At 40.2% G+C, this 22,066-nt stretch overlaps 1 protein-coding gene across 5 annotated transcripts; it reads right to left on the reverse strand.

The window, feature by feature from the left end:
* Window positions 1–217: 217 nt before the first annotated feature.
* hnrnpa3 (heterogeneous nuclear ribonucleoprotein A3) lies at window positions 218–20,935 on the reverse strand. 5 transcript variants are annotated; one of them, XR_009445942.1, is made up of 12 exons: window positions 20,804–20,935; window positions 16,636–16,758; window positions 15,219–15,365; window positions 14,933–15,143; window positions 12,392–12,484; window positions 12,182–12,301; window positions 11,801–11,875; window positions 10,229–10,384; window positions 10,029–10,151; window positions 9,440–9,538; window positions 7,211–7,283; window positions 218–5,445 (listed from the first exon to the last, which is right to left on the reverse strand). XR_009445942.1 is itself a non-coding variant. In XM_048534723.2 (11 exons), exons 1-10 carry the CDS (start codon window positions 20,879–20,881, stop codon window positions 9,456–9,458), a joined length of 1,209 nt encoding a protein of 402 aa, XP_048390680.2. In that variant the 5' UTR covers window positions 20,882–20,935; the 3' UTR covers window positions 218–7,283; window positions 9,440–9,455. The 5 variants fall into 5 exon arrangements, 4 of the variants coding, with proteins under 4 accessions (XP_048390680.2, XP_048390679.2, XP_048390681.2 ...); XM_048534723.2 differs by having other exon boundaries at window positions 218–7,283; XM_048534722.2 differs by lacking the exons at window positions 218–5,445; window positions 7,211–7,283 and adding an exon at window positions 8,987–9,354.
* Window positions 20,936–22,066: the final 1,131 nt, after the last annotated feature.

Below are 22,066 nucleotides of genomic sequence, written 5' to 3' on the forward strand. Positions count from 1 at the left end.
ACTCCATTACAACTTCTCACTGTGAAAAAGTTCTTATATCACAGGTGCCACCATCTTGATTTCCATCTGAATAATAATATGATTTAACACTTGTTTAAGAAACTCATTGCTTTGGAGGTTGTAATTGCAGATGTAACCATTAGCAACCTGCAAAAACAAGTTTAATAAGCAGGCCAATTAGGGAAAAATGAAAACAATATACCGGCAGATCTGAAGATTTCATCTTACAAGTTTATTTATTAGGCATGAAAGACATGTACACCAGTGATTAGACCTTAAGTAATCCACAAAATAATCTTAAAAACAACTTTCTGCATACACGCCATCACATGGATTTTACTTGTCTATAGAGTTAGAAGTATTCTATTTGTTGGTCCAAGTGTAACGTGAACTGATCCATTCATTGTTACTAAAGTTTAAAAGACTTAGTCAAGCCCTCATTGACAGCTGAACTCTAAACAAATGCAAAACTAAAATAAAAAGGCATTTCACCATCCTCCCCGCTCCACCTAATTAAAGATCCAAGAGAGAACAAAGGAGATGTTATGAATCCAGAGGATACAAGTTCTAAAAAAAAAACAAACTACACTGCATCTGTAACTGATGTATCTCAAGCGATACCTTCTATAAAGTAGAGATAACAAGGTGTAGAGCTGGATGAACACAGCAGGCCAAGCAGCAGTGGAGCAGGAAAGCTGATGTTTTGGGCCTAGACTCTTCTTCAGAAAAAGCATCCTATAAAGTGCCCAATTTCTATGAATGTTCTGTGAAAGTCCATTCATTTGATAAGAAACACATTCCAGCATACATTAATTGCACATCATCACTGAACGTGGTCTGCAACAGGAAACCTAATGTCAACAGGCATTTTATGCTGATTCCCATAAATAGTTAACTATCAAAGGAAAAATCAGCTATTAGTGGACAGGGATTCAATGTTCAAAAACTTAGCCTAATTCATTGCTGGGCTTCATATTAAAAAACAAAATCCATTTTACTTCAGGGAACACTAGCAGCTCAAATTGCATACAGCTTGGTTCTATGGTCAGTAAGATACTGGATGGTATTGGGACCACCTGTTAGGCTGATCAAGATTCAACAATGTGCCAGAACTTGTGTAATAGAAAAGTGTGCAGGATGGGAAGGAGATAAACATAGGTGAAGTAATAATTAGCAGTGTATGTATAAAGCTTTGGAATTAGTAACGTCACCTGAACTTCTCATTTTAAGAATAAAATGACAAAGGACAAAATGTTTAAAAATGCAGTTTAGGCATAAAAGTCATGATGTGACTAAAACCCAGGCTGTTCACATTCCCCATTTAGATTGTTACTTGACTAGACATGACCAATTAAACGTGCAAGAGTTGCATTTAAAGTGAACACATTAGATATGTGCACCTAAATCTCAACTGTTTTCGGATAATCCAGCATTATCTATAGAAATTACTTTGTTTGGCACAGGGCTATCATTTTGGCAACATACAAATGTAGAAGCAGAGCATACACACTATACAGATGTAGGTGGAACTTAATGGATATATCTGTTTGTAAAAATAAGTTTCATGATTCAGCCTACGTTTAAAATCACAGTACATCTTAGGAGAAACTTAAAAGGTTTTTAAAAAAAAATCCACGCAGCAGCGTATTTGCTGCTAATACTCGAGATGTAGAAATCTGGCCTATGAGAAGGTTGGTCGGTGGTACTTGCCATGATGTGACTGCTAATTGTTAACTAGACTCATGTCTAGAAGGCCAGGGCAATCATTCTCTCAATACAATGTTGATGCCATAACTCTATGGATGGTCATTGTGAAACTTTACCTGTTTCTCTGCACAGAATTAGGCTGAAAGTAGTACCAGCACTTTGTTATTTCAGATTTCCAGCATCTGCAGAATTTTGCTGTTGGAACAATGCTGTCAGCAATCTCATGCTGGTAAGGTCCAGAATTTTTTTATGAGGTAAACAAATTACAGAAAAACTCTCAAATTTTAAATCTGGTCACTCTACCAACACATGCATAATAAAGCACACGCTCATACTTCATGCTATGTGAATCTCAGATCACATGTCCTGCACTAGTGTGTTCACCAATTGACAATTGCAGTTATCTACCAATGAATTACAACATTATCACAGGGTGGCTGGCACTGTGGCTCATTGGTTAGCACTGCTGCCTTGTAGCACCAGGGACCTGGGTTCGATTCCCCCTCAGGCAACTGTCTGTGTGGAGTTTGCACATTCCCCCAGTATCTGCATGGGTTTCCTCTCTTAGCCAATCCACCTAACCTGCACATCTTTGGACTATGTTAAATTGCCTGTAGTGTTCGGGGATGTGTAACTTAGGGGGAATAGGTCTGGGTGGGATGCTCTGTGTTGGTGTGGACTTGTTGGGCTGAAGGGCCTGTTTCCACACCGTAGGGATTCTGTGATTGTATAATTAGCAACATCTTTAAACTTCATTCTGTTGCATTAAATTTATCATACATCTGTGTCCACAGCAGTTGAGTATACTGCTTTTGAGGCAGTAGCAACTTGTTAGTGTGTCTCCTGTAGCCCAGTCCAGGTCAACACATCAACTAGTTGTCTTCAGACAGGTTAATGCTTAACTATTACTAGTTGAAATTTCATTCAGAATGATGTACCCTATACTAAATTTAAAACTTCTCCAGAATGATATGTTTACCTAGAAAATAAACAGCACTAGACCAAATAGATTGGAAAATTTATTTATAAATGTACCATGACCAAAATGATTCTTGAATATTCATTTTGATTTCAGCTGAGAACCATTAAGTCACGCCCACATCTCTACATATCAGACTTATTGATAACATTGATAGAATCCCTCGTGTGGAAACAGGCCCGTTGGCCCAACAAGTCCAAACTGACCCTCAGAGCGTCCCACCCAGGTCGCTCCCCCATAACCCACCTAATCTAAACATACACCATACACATCCCTGAACACTATGGGCAATTTAGCATGGCCAATCCACCTAGCCTGCACATCTTTGGACTATGGGAGGAAACTGGAGCACCTGGAGGAAATCCACACAGACACAGGAAAAATGTGCAAACACCACACAGACAGTTGCCAGGAGGCTGGAATGGAACCTGGGTTTGCGGCCCTGTGTGGTAGCAGTGCTAAACACTGAGCCACCATGCTGCCCCAACTGCCAATTGCACTTGAGCCACAGAACCTGCAACGTCCTGCTCCGTAGTCAGATGTGTTATCAATTGCACCACTGGCCCTGTCTTGTGTGGTGAACCAAATCAGGGGGCGATGGCAAATTTAGAAGATTATTCATTTCCTCCACAAATGCTGCCAGAACACAAAATGTTTTTGATGCAGATTATGCTGTTCTTCAATTTTTGCATTCATAGCCGTTCTGCTCACAATAGGAATTCAACAAAATTTTATGCCAGAGCAGGAAGTCATAATTAACTAATGACGGAAGAGCATAGTAAATGAAACTGTGCTGACTCAGCCCTATCAAGGGAGGTCATGTTTGACAAATCCATTAGAACTCGAAGGGGTACTGAACAAGTTAAAGGGGAGTAAGTGATTGTGCTCTATTTGATTTCCAGAAGGCCTTTCACAAGGTGTTGGAAAAGAGGCTGCTGAATTAGAACCCACAGTGTTAGGGGCAAGGTATGTCATGGATACAGGATTGGCTGACTGCTAAAAAGCAGACAATTGCAAAAAGGGGTCTTTCTCAGGAGTGCACACAGTGACTACTGAGGTCCTGCAGGAATCAGCACTAGGACCACAACTATTCATAATCTGGATAAAGGAACTGAGGGGCATTGTTGTTAAGTTTGCAGGCAACAAAAACAGGTCAGCGGATAGTTAGACACATTTTCCTTCCAGGGCAGAAGAGCATAATTTTAATGTGATTGGAGGTAGGTTCTTTACACAGTGGCAGTGGAGTCAATTACTTGAGACTTTTAAAGTGACTCTTGGATAGGCACATGGAGGATAGCAAAACGTAGGGTAGGCAGGGTAGATTGATCTTAGCAGGATAATAAGTTGGCACAACATGGTGAACCGAAGGGCCTGTACTGTTCTATGGATAGGCTAGGAAAGTAGGCAAAGAAGTGGCAGATAGAATATTAAATGTAAAGTTATGCACTTTGATAGAATAAACAGAAGTGTCTTTGGAAATCTGAAGCACAAAACGGACTAACGAGTCCCAGTTCAGGATTCTCTAAAAGCTGACATGCACGTTCAGTCAGCAATTCGGAAGACAAATGCAATGTTAACATTCATTTCAAGTGGTCCAGTTTAACAGCAGGGACATGCTGCTGAAGCGCTAGTCAGACTGGATTTGGAATACTAAAAGCACCTGGAGGAGGCAGAATAGGGTTGAGAAACATACTAGGCATGGTTAAGTAGCTGAACAATCTTGATGAGGTGAATGGCCTGAAGGTGCATCCATGTCTCACAGTCTGCCAATGTCATGAATGCATTTAAATGCAGCTTTTATTTCCACTTTGCAGCCCAAGAAATCTTCCTCAATTCAAGTCTGCTGATTTGTCAAAGCCCCACTCTGGGACACTTTAGCATGCAAGTTTACCTAGTGGTGTAGTGAAGTTAGAGAGTGCCACCACAAGCTACAAATTTTTCCAGGTGTAACACACTATTCATACAGGCAGATACAGAGATATACAGGTCCAAATCACAAAGGGCAGAACAAAGTGGTGAGCAGACTGGTGATTGCTTACTTAGCTGGAGTGGGAGAGAAGATGACCAAATAGGAAAAATGAACACTTGTATAAGTATCAACGAAAACAGCACTCAAGTAGCAAGTCAGTGTAGTCACAACCATCTGCAGAGTATCTGAAGTCATCCTTATTTGTCTACACTGCTACTTAACCCCACTATTAACAAAGGTATTAGATCGCAAAAGTCTTTTCTCCCACAATAAAATTGAAGCAACAGATTGGAAACAGTAGTATTCACAGTTCTATCTGGCTCACATAAACCTACGATGGGCAGCAAGAGACCAGACGGCCCATCAAGCTTGCCGTATACTTGATATAACCACAGCATTGTGACTAGAATCTTCATGAATGGTCTGTATTTTGTAGAAACATTCCTTGCATCAATAGACAGAGACAAGACATTGGATTGAATAGTGAAGACATTTAGTAATTACACACCTATCTTTCATACCTTATTTCTAACGGGACGGTTGCAAATCACAGGACATGCATCACAATTGATTAATACTAGAATGAATGGTAGCTAATGATGCGAAGTTCCAAGTTAAACTTCTAGAACGATGATGGGAATTTTATTGTTGATTTTGATCAAGTCACATGATGTGGACTTTGCAGGCTTGGCCAGCATTTAGTCACCCATTCTACTTGCTGTCCAGAAGGTGATGAGCTTCTTTCTTGAACTGCTGGAATCTCATCTTGCTTTTCAATCTGCAAGTACAGCTTTCCAGCAATAAAATTATGAATGTATAAAATAGCTAATAATGTTGTGCATGTGATAAGTGGAAGGAAAAGCAGAATACATTCACAAAGCAGTTGAGTTCTTTAAACACAAAATCAACTTGACTCCTAGTTGTCACTTGCAACTCAAAGGGCATGGCCAAAGAAGGGGTCAAGTCTCACTCTGGACACAAACTTACCTAATATTAGTAATACTGTACTAAGGTTTTTTCAGAAACTGCAATTTTTCAGGAGACTACACCCCATCCACCAAGTTCACTCACTCAAGTAAAAGATCCAAATTATGTGCCTTTAATAATAAGAAATTTCAGTGATTCCCACCAACATTTAACACATTTCCATACTGAGTCTACATTATGAAGTTGACAAAGTAATTGCGTGTCTGCAAGATACTTTGGAACAGAAGATATTTGCCTAAATATCATTTTTCCCCACCATTCAAATGAAGTACTGTATGGTGCTAAAAAGCTTGACAGAGCCAATTCATGCTGACTCTACAACCAATGAAAAGATAAAATTTTAATTGACAACTTAGAATTAACAGGAAAAGTTGGGAACTATGAGCAAACTGCTTGTGCTGCTCATCCACCATCACTAGAACTGTGCGGAGGCTTAGTGATGACACATATAATCACAATACATCAACACAAATGGATACTACAGTTCCAGCTAATAATGTGCAATTATGTCATATGCAGGTCAGACTGGGTAAGAACAGACTTCCTCCCTGTAAGCAGGATAACCAAACAGATCTTTTTTTAAAAATCCCAATCCAGTTTCATGAGGCTTTATTCCATATTTAATTAAGTGAATTTAAATTCCTCCAACTATCACAATCGGATTGAACTAAACCTCTGGGTTAAATGGTCCAAAGAGCCATTATCACAATGCTAGTGTCCCCATACAACTGAAACAAAATGTTTCATGGAAGAATATTGCACAAAATAGTTGACAACATTCAGGCTGAATTTATTAAATATTTATTTCCATTTGCAAAAAAATAGTGCCCCCCTTTGCTTCAATGTTTAGTCATTCTGTTGCAGTAATATGAAAAAGTAATTTATGATTGTTATACCAAGACAGAAAGTATGGCTGTAATCTTTCAAAATGGAAGCTAGGAAAAAAGTACGCAAATATAGTTAGTTCAGACAGAAATCCAAGAAAGTAAATTAATTGTTCAATAAAACATTTCAATTTTAGTTATCAAATTCAATATTTTGAGACCATATCTACAACAGGTTGAATTTAGCAACATTTTAGCTCATACACATGAACAAATTCCATTAAATAGTTCTGGAATTGAAGTTTAACGCTACATTCAGTGAAAGCTTTGGATACTTTGCAGTGGGATAAACAAAGGCCAGTTATGTAAAAATTTAAAAACTTTTAAAAAATCACTAGTGAAAAAAATCACTGTAGTGACAGCCAAGTTAAATATTCAGGGATTACCAACAAAAGATCTAACCTTTGCTCCCACTCCCTATTTATGTATGGTGTGACAGTGAACTTCAAATACCATTGTTTCACATGCTGAGAGGAAGTAAAACTGGATTTACCACGTCATGGTTCTCTTCGGACTACATCTGTCTGGAATAATATGTAGCCAATGGACAATTTCAATTTTGTTATAAATTATGCATTAACACCGTGTTGTTACTGTGCATAATTGAAGAACAAAACCGACAGCTTGAAGTTACAATTATGGGAAGTAAGTTAGTTATTATGCATACATCTTTCTCAATCTTACCATTCCAGAAATTGAGCATTAACGTAGTATGCAAGTTGCCACAGTAAAAGTGGAAGACGACTTCTTATCCAATCTGTAAATTAAGCAGATTAGTTATTCTCTTGACTTGATCCAAGAGAATGAATTTCTCCTTTCATTAAATGCAAGGATGATAAAAGTCAAACCTTACCTACACTCAGCACTTTTCTTTCACGTTTGACTGCTAGTCTTATTACAAGTGCTTAGTCTGCCCTGATGGCCCTTCTAGTAGCTATGGCTGAGTTGGTTCCATAGGGTGTAGACTCTTGCTAGACTCTCTTCCATACTTCAGCTGTCATTCAAGGCAAAGCTAGCCTTAGATAACGAGGATTCCTAACAGCACAGCATTTCCTGTTTTTCCTTCCTCTCGATGATGTGGCTCTTGCTCCTGCCTTGCCATTCTTTAATTATGCTGACTTGTCCAAATGCTGCAGTAGTCCTGTCTTAGTGGATCTCCATGATTCACTGTTCTAATGTAGCTCCACTGCAGATATTCATAGCCTTTTCATTGTCCTCTTATAGTATCTTGATTTCTGTAACTTACAAAAGTGATCTATATACCATGCAAATCTAATTCTGAAGTGAAGTGATTTGCAAATTTAATCTTACATATTGTTGCAGTGCATGCAATTCTACTGTTAAAAGGATTTGATGTATATGCGTACATTAAGTTTGAAAAGCTTCAGCTAGTGATAGCTTAAGATTGTGACTTCTGTTATTCTCCAGATAGCCACTAAGATATTACCTCACATTCATCCACTCAAAACACTGCCAGGTTTTACATTTTTAACTTCAAAGCAGTAACAGTTTCCACTAAAAATGAACAACAAAACAGGACCATTGTGCGCACTGGAAATTGCAGCTCACCATTATCACCAGAATTGGTCTGACATTAAGAAAACACTGCTTTCTAAAAAAAGAATGACGACTATATTAAAAAATGTAATACCAATACCTTGTGTTATTGTACACAATCATAACTGCCATACAAAACTGCAGAAAGGAATCAATAATCTGGTTTGAGGGGCCCCAAAACACTTCCTGTAACTGAATATGGAAATACTTCAACCATTTATATTCAAAAATAAGCAAGTTATGTCACTTATGCTACGAAACATCAAGATAATCATATCAGTCAGGTTGTTTCAATTTGTTACAAGAATAAACATGCAAATCTGGTGACAGCATAACATGAGCCAATTCAGCAATTTCCTGCAAAATCATGTAAATTTTACATTTATGGTGAATCTTAACCAAAGGACACATTCCTATCCATATTTGAGAAATAGCTCCATTTTTGAAGTATAGATCATACAGACACTGGCAATCAATAACGATGTACACACATGGTTCTTGATTCCAAATTCAGTTAGAAGACAACAGAAGGAAAATTTCAAACATAATCTGACAACTGAATCTCAATTCAGATGCGTTTGCATATTTTCTGATGTGCACTTTCCCCACAGGTTTGAATCAAGGAGGAATTATTTCATATTTACTGACCTCATTCAAAAGAAAAACATGCTGTACTCAAACAGTGACTAATCAGGTGCGCCTAAGATGATTTTAAAAGTAAAGACCTATTCTGTTGCACCATATCAACTTCAGTTATTCTTCCTTAGAACTTGAGTCTGGCAGACCTAACATGTCAATTTAGCTTTTGGACTTCCCGTAAGCTCCAGCGTGTTGAGAAGCCTAAAAAGTAAATAGAATATCTTTCTGGATTAGGAATGGAGAAAAACTTACTACACAAAATCATTTAGTTAAAAAGTTCTCATCCTTTTTATTCCCAATTCTACCACCACAAATTACATGGCTCAACAGCTATGGTAATGAGGAAAATAAAGACATTACTAGAACATAGTATTTAAAAAAAATCTCAGGAATGTACATCTAACAGCAACTACATTGCAACAAACAACTGCACTTTTTGCAATCTCTCTACTGGAAACAGTCCTGAACAAGAAGTGATTTTATGTTAATGCTGCAGTGACTTTTCTGACTACTGGACCATCGCTCTTCCTGTGGGTAGCCTTTAATATGAACTTGGTCGATATTCTGTCTCAAAGTAACCTGCAGCTTTCCTGACAACTCCTGGCTCATCCTCTCCTGCTAAGAACTGTTGCCTGTTGAATGATACAGGACAAGAGTTATTTATTGTACTGTAAATTGTAGTTACTACATTTTCATGCAATTGGTGTTGAAGCTTACCTTTCAGCAAATGTGGTTAGTATCTTCTGCCATAACCACCGCTACCTCCTCCACTTCCACCACCACCACCACCACCACCACCACCAGATCCATAACCACCTAAAAAGAAAATGAATGCCTTATGGTGACTAATAGTAAATTTTAACTTGCATGAGTTAAAACAAAGTCTTATTTTTGGAAGAGAGATTTCTAATCAGCACGTATACCCAGGTTTTTTTTTTCCAGAAGATGCATAATTTGGAACAGATCTAGGGAATAATATATTCACTAATGATCTAAAGGTGGTAAATGGTTTTAAAGTGCTCCCTTACAGATTGGGTAGAAGAAATTTTATACCACCCTACAGTATAATTCATACAAATGCCACATAAGGCTAAAGAAAAATCAAACTACATGTCTTGCCATGAGCCCAATCCCTCGAGTTTTAACCTGCAGCAAAAATCCCAGGTTACTTAACTGCAAAACAAACTTTATTTTTGTATAGGTTACAACCTCCTGACTATAGATTGTGATGTAACCAATGTAATACAAACGCCTTGAATGCAAGTTTCCATCAAGGGGCCTTTTTACACGCAATAAAAGTGCTTACCGCCATAAGGACCTGAGTTCCGACCATAATTGCTATTCTTCATGGGTCCGTAATTTGACGACTGGTTAGGATAGTTTCCAAAATCATTGTAGTTCCCACCGCCACCGCCACCACCAAAATGCCCTAAAAGTAACAGGCCACAGTTTAACTCACTGCTTCTGTACATCTTATTCATTAATCATCAGTAGACAAAATCTTACCTCCAAAGTTTCCACCTTCATTGTAGTTGTCGTAGCCACCACCACCACCATATCCTCCTCCACCTCCACCACCTTGGTTGCCAAAACCTGGGCCACCACCGCCATATCCTCCTCCTCCTCTACCACAGTAACCTTGGCCACCTCCAAAATTGCCACCTGAAGAACATTAGTAGGTATTTGTATTAAAAAACCAAGAATTGATGTTTCTTTACCCAGATTTCCTGCACTGATCTTTTACTCAAGTGTTGCTCTGATGAATCCTGCCCAGGCTATGACTACCCTTCTCATGCAGTAAATTAGTCATCCAAGTGACTTCTATTATAATTTCACCAATTTTCCCCTCACCCATTTTGGTGTTCAGTCCATTCTGACTAAAATCACAATGTTCGTTTTTTTGCACCACAGTACACTACTACTTTTAAATCGCTGATCTCGAACCTATAAATGTTCGACTTCCGGGAAATTTTGGCGGGGGTGGTAGAAGCTAATTTGAGACTTAAAGAATGCTACGTCAATGTAAAATATCATAATGTTTAAAATTACACTTTCTTCTTACTCTTCAAACCGATTAGTACTGCTGGAAAATAAAGTCACGAAATGCAAAACATTTAAATCATAGGTGTAACTACAATAATCAACTTATTACAATTAAGTCAAATTCAAATTATTTTATTTTGTTTATTCTGTTTTTAAAGATTTCACACTCATCTAATGTAGGTTTCATAAATTATAGCTAAGTCACTTCATTTGCTTACCTGCAGTTAAAAAAAACACCAGTATGAAATATGGAAGGAGGAAAAGCATCTAAATGAATGTAAGCCAAACCAAGATATGAAAGATACCAATCACATACTGTGATGTATATTCTGGACTATGAAGTAGATGACACACATGCATGATACTTACTGGAGTGTTTACATGCGAGTTGATACAGGAAAGTTTTACAATACTGAAGTGTGACAAACCGTATATAGTAGTTTGTTAAAAGAGATTTTCCAGCAGGAAACCTCAGTGTGCATTGAGAATATTGTTTGTACGGTCATTCATCTTCCACAGTACTTATTTAAATTTTAGATGGTTGGAACCTGACCACTGACTTCCAATTAGAAGTAGGTTCAGCACGTGAGATTTTTCAAAAACATAAGCCCCACACTGCCAGGATTTTGAGGAGTAGAGGTCACTACTTTTTCTTATGATTTTCCCACCCTACCAAGACCACTTCCGTACTAAAGTAGCGAGAAGTGAAACTCATTTGCAATAAATTGCAATGCAACGGATACGGGTGACTGCAGTGATTAAAGTCATCATTAGTCTTAAAAGGCACCTTAATATTCTGAACTTATTTAGGGTTTAAAAATTCAAAACATTCTTGAAAATGCAAACTCAATTTGTCAATTAAAAACTATTAAACAGATACATTACACTGGTTAATTAGAAAAGTTTCAAAAGTTGCAAAGTCAAAATTTCTCAAATATAAAATTAACCAATCACAATCAGAGAAAGCTGACAAACGCAAATATCCAGTGGAGGATTAGTGCAGCAAAAATATTGATATCTCAAACCATGACTTACCATCACCAAACCCATTATAGCCACCACCACCACTCCCTCCATAATCATCGCGGCCACCTCCAAAATTTCCCATTCCTAGGGAGGTGGGAAGAAAAAAAAGGAAAGAAAAAATGCTGAAGACAACATACTCAATCTACTACACCTTCATCCTGGCCCATTCACCCAAGATTATACATTTGGGACTCAAGAATTGCATACAAATTAATATATTTAGATATACAATTGTTTCATACCAGGTTAAAGGAATCAGTCATATGTTGAGCTACTTTGATAACCCTGAAAATTATTCAATAAAGTTCATTTTAAAAGCCTGAATAGAAATACTGGATGATATATTTAGAATTTTTCCTACGGGATTTTGAAAAGTCTGAGCTGGCATACCTCTTCCACTGAAATTTCCTCCACGGTTGAAATTGCCTCCCCCATTTCCACCTCCGAAATTACCACCACCACGGCCCATATAATGGCCAGGGCTATTGCCACCTCCAGAGCTACCACGTCCTTAGAAAGGAGAAAGAGAATGTAAGTAATTAAGTTAATGTTAAACTGCTTTCTTTCCTTTACTCCAACTATCCTAACTTCTCCAATTACCTCTTTGGCCAGATCCAATCCCCTGCATCTCTTGTCGTGAAAGCGCTTTTCTCACTTCACAGTTGTGTCCATTCACGGTGTGATATTTTTGAACTAGAAACAAGAAGATCAGTTTTATTAGGTTTTCTAAAATGTTACTGCAAGTCTAAAAGTGACACTAACCAGCTCAAAGAATCATGAAGTAGAACCTTTTATCACAGCAGTGGTTCAGCCAATCTGGTGTCCTTGTACCAGTTCGTGGAAGAATCGTCCAAATAAATCTCTTATGGCCTTTTGAAAACGTCTACAGAATTGGACTTTTCAGAGAATTAAAAACTTAAACTTGAAACAGGAAAAGGAAGTGGAAAATGTAAAAACTTGAGCTTCAAGAGAAATTTTATTACTACTAAATTAGATTTATTTTGCCTCGGTCAAATCACAACAAAATTCATGTAACTGAAGATGCACTGAACAGTTTCAATTTAGGCCACTGGAAGACTTCTGCACCAATGTCTCTGTTCTACCTTCTACAACTGGATCCTCAACTCCTTGGCCTACAGACTGCAATCAGCGAGAAGGCAACAACACCTCCGCGATAATCCTCAACACCAACCCCTCACAAAGCTGCGGACTCAGTCTTTTACTATACTCCCTATACACAACTGCGTTGCCAAATTTCATTCTAACTCTGTGCACAAGTTTACAGCTGACACTACCACTGTAGGCTGAACCTCAAACAATGACAAGACATAATACAGGAAAGAGATCGAATATTTATTGGTGTGGTGTAAAGATAACAAATCTCTTCTTCACTGCCAGCAAAATGAAACAGCTGTTCATTGACTTTAGGAAGCAAAATGCAGGACACATCCATCGATATTGGTGCTAATATGGAGACAGACAGTCAAGAGCATCAAATTCCAAAGAGAGATGATCACTAAAATGTGACCTGGTCCAGCCACATCGATGGGACAGTCAAAACACACAATAACAGCTCTAGTTTTTGAAGGTGTCTAAGGAAACTGGGCATGTCTTTAAAGACTCTTACTAATTTTAAATTGATGCGCAGCTTCTTGTGGTAACTACTCTGCTCAGAACTGTAAGAAACTACAGAGAGTTGAGAACACAGCCCAGTCTGTTACACAAGCCAACTTTCCATCCATACTTCCCACTGGTTCCAGGAGGGAGCCAACATAACCAAAGACTTCTCCCACTCCAGTTATAACCTCTTTCAACCTTTGCCATCAGGTAGAGACAAAAGCTTAAATACATGTATCAACAGATTTAAGTACAGCTTCTTCCCTGCTCTCATTACATTTCTCAAGTGAACCTCTCAAATTTTAAACTTAATGACGATCTCACTTTGTGTGCCTTCTCTGCAGCCATAACATTTGTTTTCCTCACTCTGTTCTATTACCTTAATGCACTTTGTATGCTATGATTTGTCTGTAAAACTTTTCAGTGTACCTAAGTACGTGTGACAATAACAAATCAAATCACACGACTAGATCAGTAACCCTATTGAGAGCAAGTTGGTCTTTCTAAAGGAAGCAACTAAAACTAGTTAACATTAGGTCAGAATAAGAATTTTCTTGAGGCCCTTGTCACACACTGGTAGTGTCTAGAATGCCGGACCAGAAGACTCAGGTCCAAATTCCATTTGCTGCAGAAAAGTGTTAACATCTCTTAGCAGATAGATTAGAAAATAAATACCCAAACAAAATTTTCACTCAATTGGAAACAATTGCATCTGAACACAGAACCTTTTTAGGTGTTCTAGGGCAAGGTGATGGGTCCGTGACTTGAGTCAAGAGGTCTGGATTCAAGTCCCACCTGCCCCAAAATTGTCTAATATCATCTATGATGAAGATGACTATATAATATGTATTAAAAAAAAAATTTTTGGTAGGGGTCTCGAGGCACAGTCCCCATCCCCAGAGTCCTGAACCAAGAGGCCCACATTTAAGTACCATCTGCTCCACAGATGAACAATTGCATCTCTGAACTGATGATTTAAAAAAAAAATACACAAAATGTTTGCAGTTCCATCAAATACAACAGCTGAAGCCTAGACTCCCTAAACTACTGTTTTGCAGTAGAGCCTAGCATAACATTGATGGTTCAGAGCTGTACCAAGTAGTTCACCTATCCCGTGCAAAAGTAGGGATCCAAATTCCAACAGCAGCTTCTAGCCAAATAATAACAACATGCTGCAGTTTAAAGATGCGACTTCCTAGATCATATTTGAAGACTGATGCGAACAGTGACAGGATCATACTAGGATTACAGTGTAAGAGTTATTTTGCTAAATGCCCTCAAGCTCAAGCAGATCTACTGCAAAGATGGACATTTAGAATCATAAGCAAAGCACTTTCAGGGCCACTGTACATGCTTTTTACATGTTCAAACACAGATTAAATATGGTATTGTTAAATGTGTTTGGAGGTCAAAAGACCATGCAACTAAGTCCAAGGACAGAAAGTTGGGATACAAAATCACTCTGGATTTACCTGGTTTCTGTCCTTAGTTTGTTGACACTACTGCAACGAGTAAGTTACTCACCGACAATTTTGTCCACAGAGTCATGATCATCAAATGTGACAAAAGCAAACCCTCGTTTTTTCCCACTTCCACGATCAGTCATAACTTCAATATTTTCAATCTTGCCATACTTCTCAAAATAATCTCTCAGATGATATTCCTCAGTATCTTCTTTGATACCACCAACAAATATTTTTTTCACTGTTAAATGGGCACCAGGTTTTGTAGAATCCTGCAAACAAAGTCATAAGTTAGTGCTGTTCTTCATTTTTGAAGATCATTTGTACTCCCATAAATTACAATTTACCTCTCTTGACACTGCTCTTTTTGGTTCTACAACACGACCATCAACTTTGTGTGGCCGTGCAGACATTGCAGCATCCACCTCCGACACAGAAGAGTAAGTGACAAACCCAAATCCTCTTGAACGTTTTGTTTGTGGTTCTCTCATAACCTAAAAACAAAAAACAAAAAAATTTAGAGTACAGTGGAAATAGACATATGACCTATTTCTTTGTTATGTAATTGAAATAAATTAAAATGGCTTTCAATGTAAATTCAGAAAAGGTGCCATGTCTATGCAAAAAAAACTCCTCACCAATAACCAAAACAAAAACTACAGAAGATGCAACAGTTAATATTAACCAACATCAAGGTAAAATATGGCAAGGTTGGACAACAATGAGCCAGCTGAAAACTGACTGAACGATGGAAAAGACCTCCAGCACCAGACTCTAACTCAACACAATAAGATGATGGTCAAGGTGGTCAACGGTCCAATATTATAGCAGGCTTCCCAACAACAGTTTACAAGAAAGTGCCCTTACCCCCATCCACCTTCATTAATACTGACAGTTCACCCCCAATTCTCAATTCCTTTGCATACAGAACAACCGTGACACACCAGAAGATCTGGACAATATCGAGGATCTAGCTGGCAAGTGCAGGTAATATTCACATTACAAAAGCACCAGACAGCAACAATTCCGAGCAAAAGAATAGACTGCCATTTCCATCAGTAGCAAGGCAATCACTGTTCTACACAACGTTTGTTTAAAAGTGTAAAGGGAAGTGCGGCTGTCACAAGATGGAGAAAGTCAAACTGAACAAATTATACCAACACAGCAAGAGCACCCTAGCTACTGATCCTGAAAAATCTACCCATTGTCTAGAAAGCCACCAGCAGTGATGCACATTCTCCACGTGGTATACAACCCGGCTGCCTTGAAGATGCTTTGCATCATTCAAACTAGGCCAACTTATTCAACTAGTACTCTGAACAGGTGTCTGTATAGTGGCTACTGTATATACAAAGTCACAATTATTACTTTGGCAAAGTCATATTGAGGTAAGAAAAGACCAATAATTGCTGTGAATGTATATCCAAACTATGCACTATCCTAACTTTGTAAATTAAATCAATGTTGACAGAATCTTTAATCCCTCACCTATCACCCAGAATCACCTCAAGGATTCCAGTGTTTCAAGAAGGCGAACCTTTCTGAAAACAAAACAACCCAGGACACGTCGTAAGTCACCCATTTTGTGAGAATTGAGAAAAATCTGACATGGCTTTTATTAGGAGGAAAGTTTTGGAATTAACCATATTCAACGAATGATCCACTTGTACAAAATCTTGACACATTTGGAACATTTTAAAAAATCTTATCAGCATTGTTGCGGTTTGCAGAACACCTCAAGGTAAAAAAAACAAAGAATCTTACCACACAATCTGTTAACTGTCCCCATTGCTCAAAATGCTCCTTTAAACTCTCTTCATTAGTTTCAAAACTCAATCCACCAATAAACAGCTTGCGTAACTGCTCTGGTTCTTTAGGTTCTTGACCCTGCAAAACAAAGTTTTATAGTATGTAAAATGCAAACAAATAGCTACTGATCATGATTTCCACAACACAAATGAGGCAACTAGAATGTCAACTATTAAGCTATAACTCCTCTCTATAGACTGAACTTCAGCAGGATTTTAGAAGACATATGAAATCAGATTCTTCAGTTTTATGAACCAGAGTATAACACTAAATGAAAATAACAGGATTATAATCCAAGATGATTTTGGCAAATAATGACATGAAGCTGTAACATGCGAGACATCTTATTGCCTCTTTCAGGGCTAATTTGCATTGATGTGCATTGAAAAAGATCAGACTCAAGTCTTTTGAAAAATCAGCTTGAGATATTCATCTCATTTAGGTCCAGAATTAAGTTTTGAACCACGTGTCCTCCAGCAGCCACACCTTTCAGCAATATATTGAGCAACATTAAATTTTTCCCACATACGCATAGCAAATGTTGTGGGTTAATCACTCAGGTGCATATCCTTGCATTCAATTCAATTCAGGAATGAGTTGCATCAACTTGTTGACTAGCACATAGTACTCTGCTGTGGGGCATGATGGTGCAAGTGCTGGGGTTCAGAGTGTTACCCTAGATCAAATAAGTTAATATGCTGATTCTGATGTTGACCTTTTCTACTGCTTAACTCGTGACATTTGCAGGACTCTATTGAGTCCAAAGCATAAGAGGTTGATGTGATCTACTTGGATTTTCAGAAGGCCTTTAACAAGGTGCCGCACAGGAGGCTGCTAATTAAGATAAAGTCCATGGTGTTAGGGGCAAGATACTGGCATGGAGAAAAGATTGGCAGACTAGCAGAAACAGAGTAGAGAAAAAGGAGTCTTTTCAGTTCCGCAGTGGGTATTGTTGGGATCACAACTATTCACAGTATTGACAATATTAGGGCTAGAATACAAGAGCAAGGACATGCTGTTCAGGCTGTATAACATGGTCAACTGCATTTGGAATACTGCGAGCAGTTTTGGGCCCCATATTTAAGGAGGAACATGGTGGCCTTGCAGGGGTTATCTAGAGGAGGCAGACAGAATGATCCTGGAGATGAAGAACTTGTCATACAAGGAGTGGTTCGGTCAATACTCTGGAGTTCAGGCAAACAGGGGCATCTTACTGAAACTTACAGACAGCATGGATACAGCAGACATGCAGGTATTTCCAGTCAAAGGAGAGACTAGGACCCAAGGGCAAAGCCTCAGAGTGAAGAGAGGCCATATTAGAAATAGGTGAAGGAGGAATTTCAGCAGCCAGAGGGTGTAAATGTCATTATCACAGAAGGTCGCGGAGGCCATATCACAGTGTGCCAAGGGGATCAAAGATGAAAGGGGGAAGTCAGGAGATCAGGGTTGAGAAAACATCAGCCATGATCAAACGGTGCAGTAGACTTGAAGGGTAGACAGAACTGCTCCTATTTCTTATGGGTGAGATTTTTTTACCTATGACCATGCACTTAGTAATGGACTTGTTTGGCATATGTTTTGTGAAGGTGAAATACACTGGAATTTTTAAAAAATTCAGAGGATGAAGGCGTCACTGGCTGTGCGAGTGTTTATTGCCCATACCAGAGGGCAGTCAAGAGTCAGTTACGTTGCTGTGTGTCTGGAGTCGCATGTAGTCCAGATAAGGATGGCAGTTTCTTTACCTAAATGACATCACTAACCAGTTGCATTTTTCTGACAATTGACAATTCACGCTCATCGCTGAATTTGAATTCAATAGAACAATCCGCTGTGCCAAGACTTGAACTTAGGTCACCAAAACATTACCAAGGTCTCTGGATTAAGAGTCCAACAATAATGCCACAAGGCCAGATATAGTTTGAGGGATTTAGCAAGAGGCACCAAGTGCAATGCAGTCTGCCAACTTTACAAATCAAAGCTGACATTCCAATGCAGTGCTTAAGCTGCACTTTTGAGGTGATCTTATAACAAGGAGCCAAATAGATACTCCGATGGAAGTAAAACATCCCACAATACAAATTTAAAGATTTGATGGTTTCAAAAGAAAATACAGTGATACAGGGATGCAGTACAAGCATGGGACAGAATGGAAGACACTACAAAGAGTTGGTATGAAGACACGTGAGTAGAATGGTGTCCTGTGTCTTAAAATAACTCCCAAAAAGAGAGTTATGACAGGGGCCTTAACTAGCGTCTATCCCTCCTCTTCTGGTAACTATCACAACACTGTTTGAGAGTTTGATTTGCTCATATTAGCTTCTGCTTTACCTATACTGACAACTTCTTTAAGACCTTAATGTTAAATGGTTGCAGAAATTGCGAATAAATGCCTTTTTAAAAACCTGGCAATTGCTGATGAAATAAAGCAATAGGATCTTGAACTATGCCCATTTTTCCTTTACTCAACCCTGAATGGTCAGGAACTCCAATTGCAGTTGAGACCACAATATCACATCAAAAGACTCTTTCATTAAACACAAGTGTTCAAAAGTATCAGGACAAAGGAACCCCAACATTTCATGCTGATAACTCAGGAGCTTTATAATGCAATTATAAGGAGAGCACGGTGCAGCATGGCAGCTCAGCAGTTAGCACTGCTGCCTCAGTGCCAGGGACCCGGGTTCAATTCCACCCTCGGGCGACTGTCAGTTTTCACATTCTCCCCATCTGTACGGGCTCCCTCCCACAGTCCAAAGAGGTGCAGCCTAGGTCAACTGGCCATACTAAATTGCCTATAGTGTTCAGGGACATGTAGATCAGGTGGATTTATAGGCAAATGCGTCTGGGTGGGATGCTCCGTGGATCGGTTTGGACTTGTTTGGCCGAAGGGCCTGTTTCTACACTGTAGGGATTCTATGAAGTATGGGATACCAAAGCTAAGATGTAAGAATTTCTTGACAAGAGTCAGCATAAGGCACAGATTTTTGTTGAATACTCAATAAAATGATAAAAGAATAAAAAGGCTCAAGGAAGTATGACTCTGAAGGGAGTAGGTCATGATGTGGGGTACTCCGCCGCAGATCTGGAGAGATAACAACAAACGTAGGAATTACGAGGAGATTATTCAGCCCTTCGAGCCTGGCCTGTAATTTAAGACGGTCAGAGCGGCCTCAACTCCACTTTCCTGCCTGTTTCCCATAGCCTTTTACCTCGACTTTCATCAGCACTGAGATGCAACCTCTGTACTTTCAGATTTAAGTTTGAAAATCATGATGCGAAACGAAGCCAGTACGGCAACCAGACTGCTTCGTTAAGCTCGAGTACAACCGTTTCCGCCTGGTGTAGCCACAGCGCCAGCCGCCGAGCTGCCTCCCACCGACCACAAGATCGGCCACGCATTAAGCTTCACTCCTGGGGTTAAAGCCGGTTCGCATGAAGGCCGGCCGAAGTTAAACTCGACAGTTACTTTCTTAAAGCAAACACAACCTTTCCCCCTCTTCCACCCCTTCTGAATATTTAACCAACAGCACAGCCGCCATCTTGAAGTCGGTCGGAGAGTCCATGTTATAGCAGATGGTAGAGACAGACCCAGGGCACAGGCTCAGGGCCGCCATTAACGATGATTATCGGCAAAGCGAAACACAACACCATCAACCAAACAAATACGGTCGTAAGAAGACAACCCAAACATGAAATTTTAGGGCTCCGTTGAGAGAGAGACAAGAGGAAATACCATTCTTACCTCCATTATTGACAAGGAATCTTGTGGATCAAGAGCGCGAAAGAAACGCAAAATCTTTTATTGAAGCCCAGCAAACGCTGCGGCACAGAAACCCCACCCCTTTCCCTGCGTCGTGCCGAGGCACGCCTCACCCACATCCAGTTTCATTGCATTCTTCTTCATAACCCCACCCCTTACACGTCATACATATTGACACCGCCCTATATACTACGCAACACACGGATGCCCCACCCCTGTCGGCCGGATGCTTCCAGCGGCCTCCTCACCAACGGATTTCACTCAGCCCGACATACCTGCCAAAGCGATTCTCTCCCAAATCGTCGACCGAACCACTACTACCCACCAACCATACTCAAGTCAAACCCCGCCCTGTCACGTCACCTGCGAGAAACGTCGCCCCCGTCGCGTCGGCCGGAAATCCCTCTCCCAACCAGCGTCAGACACCGAAGAGCCGTCCATCACCGTCTTTCTGAGATGCCCTCGCGTGCGCACAATGACCCCACCCCACCGTCTCAACGGCCGCTTGGCCACGCCCCCCACATGTCTTTCCCCTTCTCCGCGCCTCAACCGGCCATCAATGGCCCCGCCCCAGCGCGCCTCCCGACCTGACCCCGCCCACCCGCTGCCAATCATTCCGACCCCGCCTCCAGAACGGAGGCTTCCCGCGCCCCTATCACCCGTGACGGGGCCGATTGCCGCGATCACCGCCTGAGGACGCGCCCCCCCCCCCAACTTTCGCCCCGCCCCTTGCGCGAAGACCGATCGTTGTCCAGCCTTTTCGCTGTCAAGGCCGCCGACCCGGCCTCAGGACTGCCGTATCCACTGGATAGCAACAACCCCCTCACTTTCCCGGGCTAGCTTCCTTCCGTGTTGTAAGGTCGCATTCATGCTGTGGTATTGGTTAACGCAGTTAAAATGGTGGGCGTTGGGAGCACAAATGACATCTAACGTATCTGTAGGAGTGGCTTAGAGTGCTGTTATTGTCTGTATCACGAGGTGGGCGGTAATTTGGTTAGGTTTATGGCGGCATTTAATAATTGATCTTCACCTTCTTTCCCCCTACTCCCTGGGGCCTCTATCCTGCTTGGGCCGCAGAGAGTGCCTCCAGAGATAATGGGAACTGCAGATTCAGAAAGCGATTTTTAAAAAAAACCTGTATTCGGGGGTGGGATCTTGACGGGGTCGACCTTGCATAACAAAGTGTGGAGCTGGATGAATACAGCAGGCCAAGCAGCATCTTAGGAGTGCTCCCTCCATTTTGTTTGTGTTCCGGCTCTGTTTAGAGGAAATGCTGGAAAATGGCATTGTGATAGTTGCTTCATGACCGGAAGCTTTGAACGGTTTCACGAATAGGGTTCTTTTATCATGTTGTATTTAAAACTGTGGACTCTTTAAGATACACTCTGAAACCATAACTAACGAAATTAGACATTTTCGCAACAGTTGAACCCGCCCCCGTCCCCCACGCTCATCATTGTCAGGGAAAATAAAAGAAATCCCCCTAATATCGTACAGTATTTTTGTTGATAATGGAGCGCGGAAGGTGGATCGTCGTGTCCCTGCTGGGCGTCAAACATCCATTTTAATCCCATTTTCCAGGAGTTGGCAGGTTCGCGCCACCTAAAAACAAATCTCCATGTTGTG

The sequence above is a fragment of the Stegostoma tigrinum genome, chromosome 7, assembly GCF_030684315.1.
Source record: "Stegostoma tigrinum isolate sSteTig4 chromosome 7, sSteTig4.hap1, whole genome shotgun sequence".
In the NCBI taxonomy this organism is placed as follows: Eukaryota; Metazoa; Chordata; class Chondrichthyes; order Orectolobiformes; family Stegostomatidae; genus Stegostoma; species Stegostoma tigrinum.

Excerpts from the sequence above, each read along its gene's own strand:
- hnrnpa3 (XM_048534723.2), bottom strand. The coding sequence starts at position 20,881 with ATGGACGGCTCTTCGGTGTCTGACGCTGGTTGGGAGAGGGATTTCCGG. Across the intron at positions 12,302-12,391 it reads GATTGGATCTGGCCAAAGAG|GACGTGGTAGCTCTGGAGGT; the intron begins GTAATTGGAGAA and ends CTCCTTTCTAAG. Across the intron at positions 9,539-10,028 it reads GAACTCAGGTCCTTATGGCG|GTGGTTATGGATCTGGTGGT; the intron begins GTAAGCACTTTT and ends TTTTCTTTTTAG.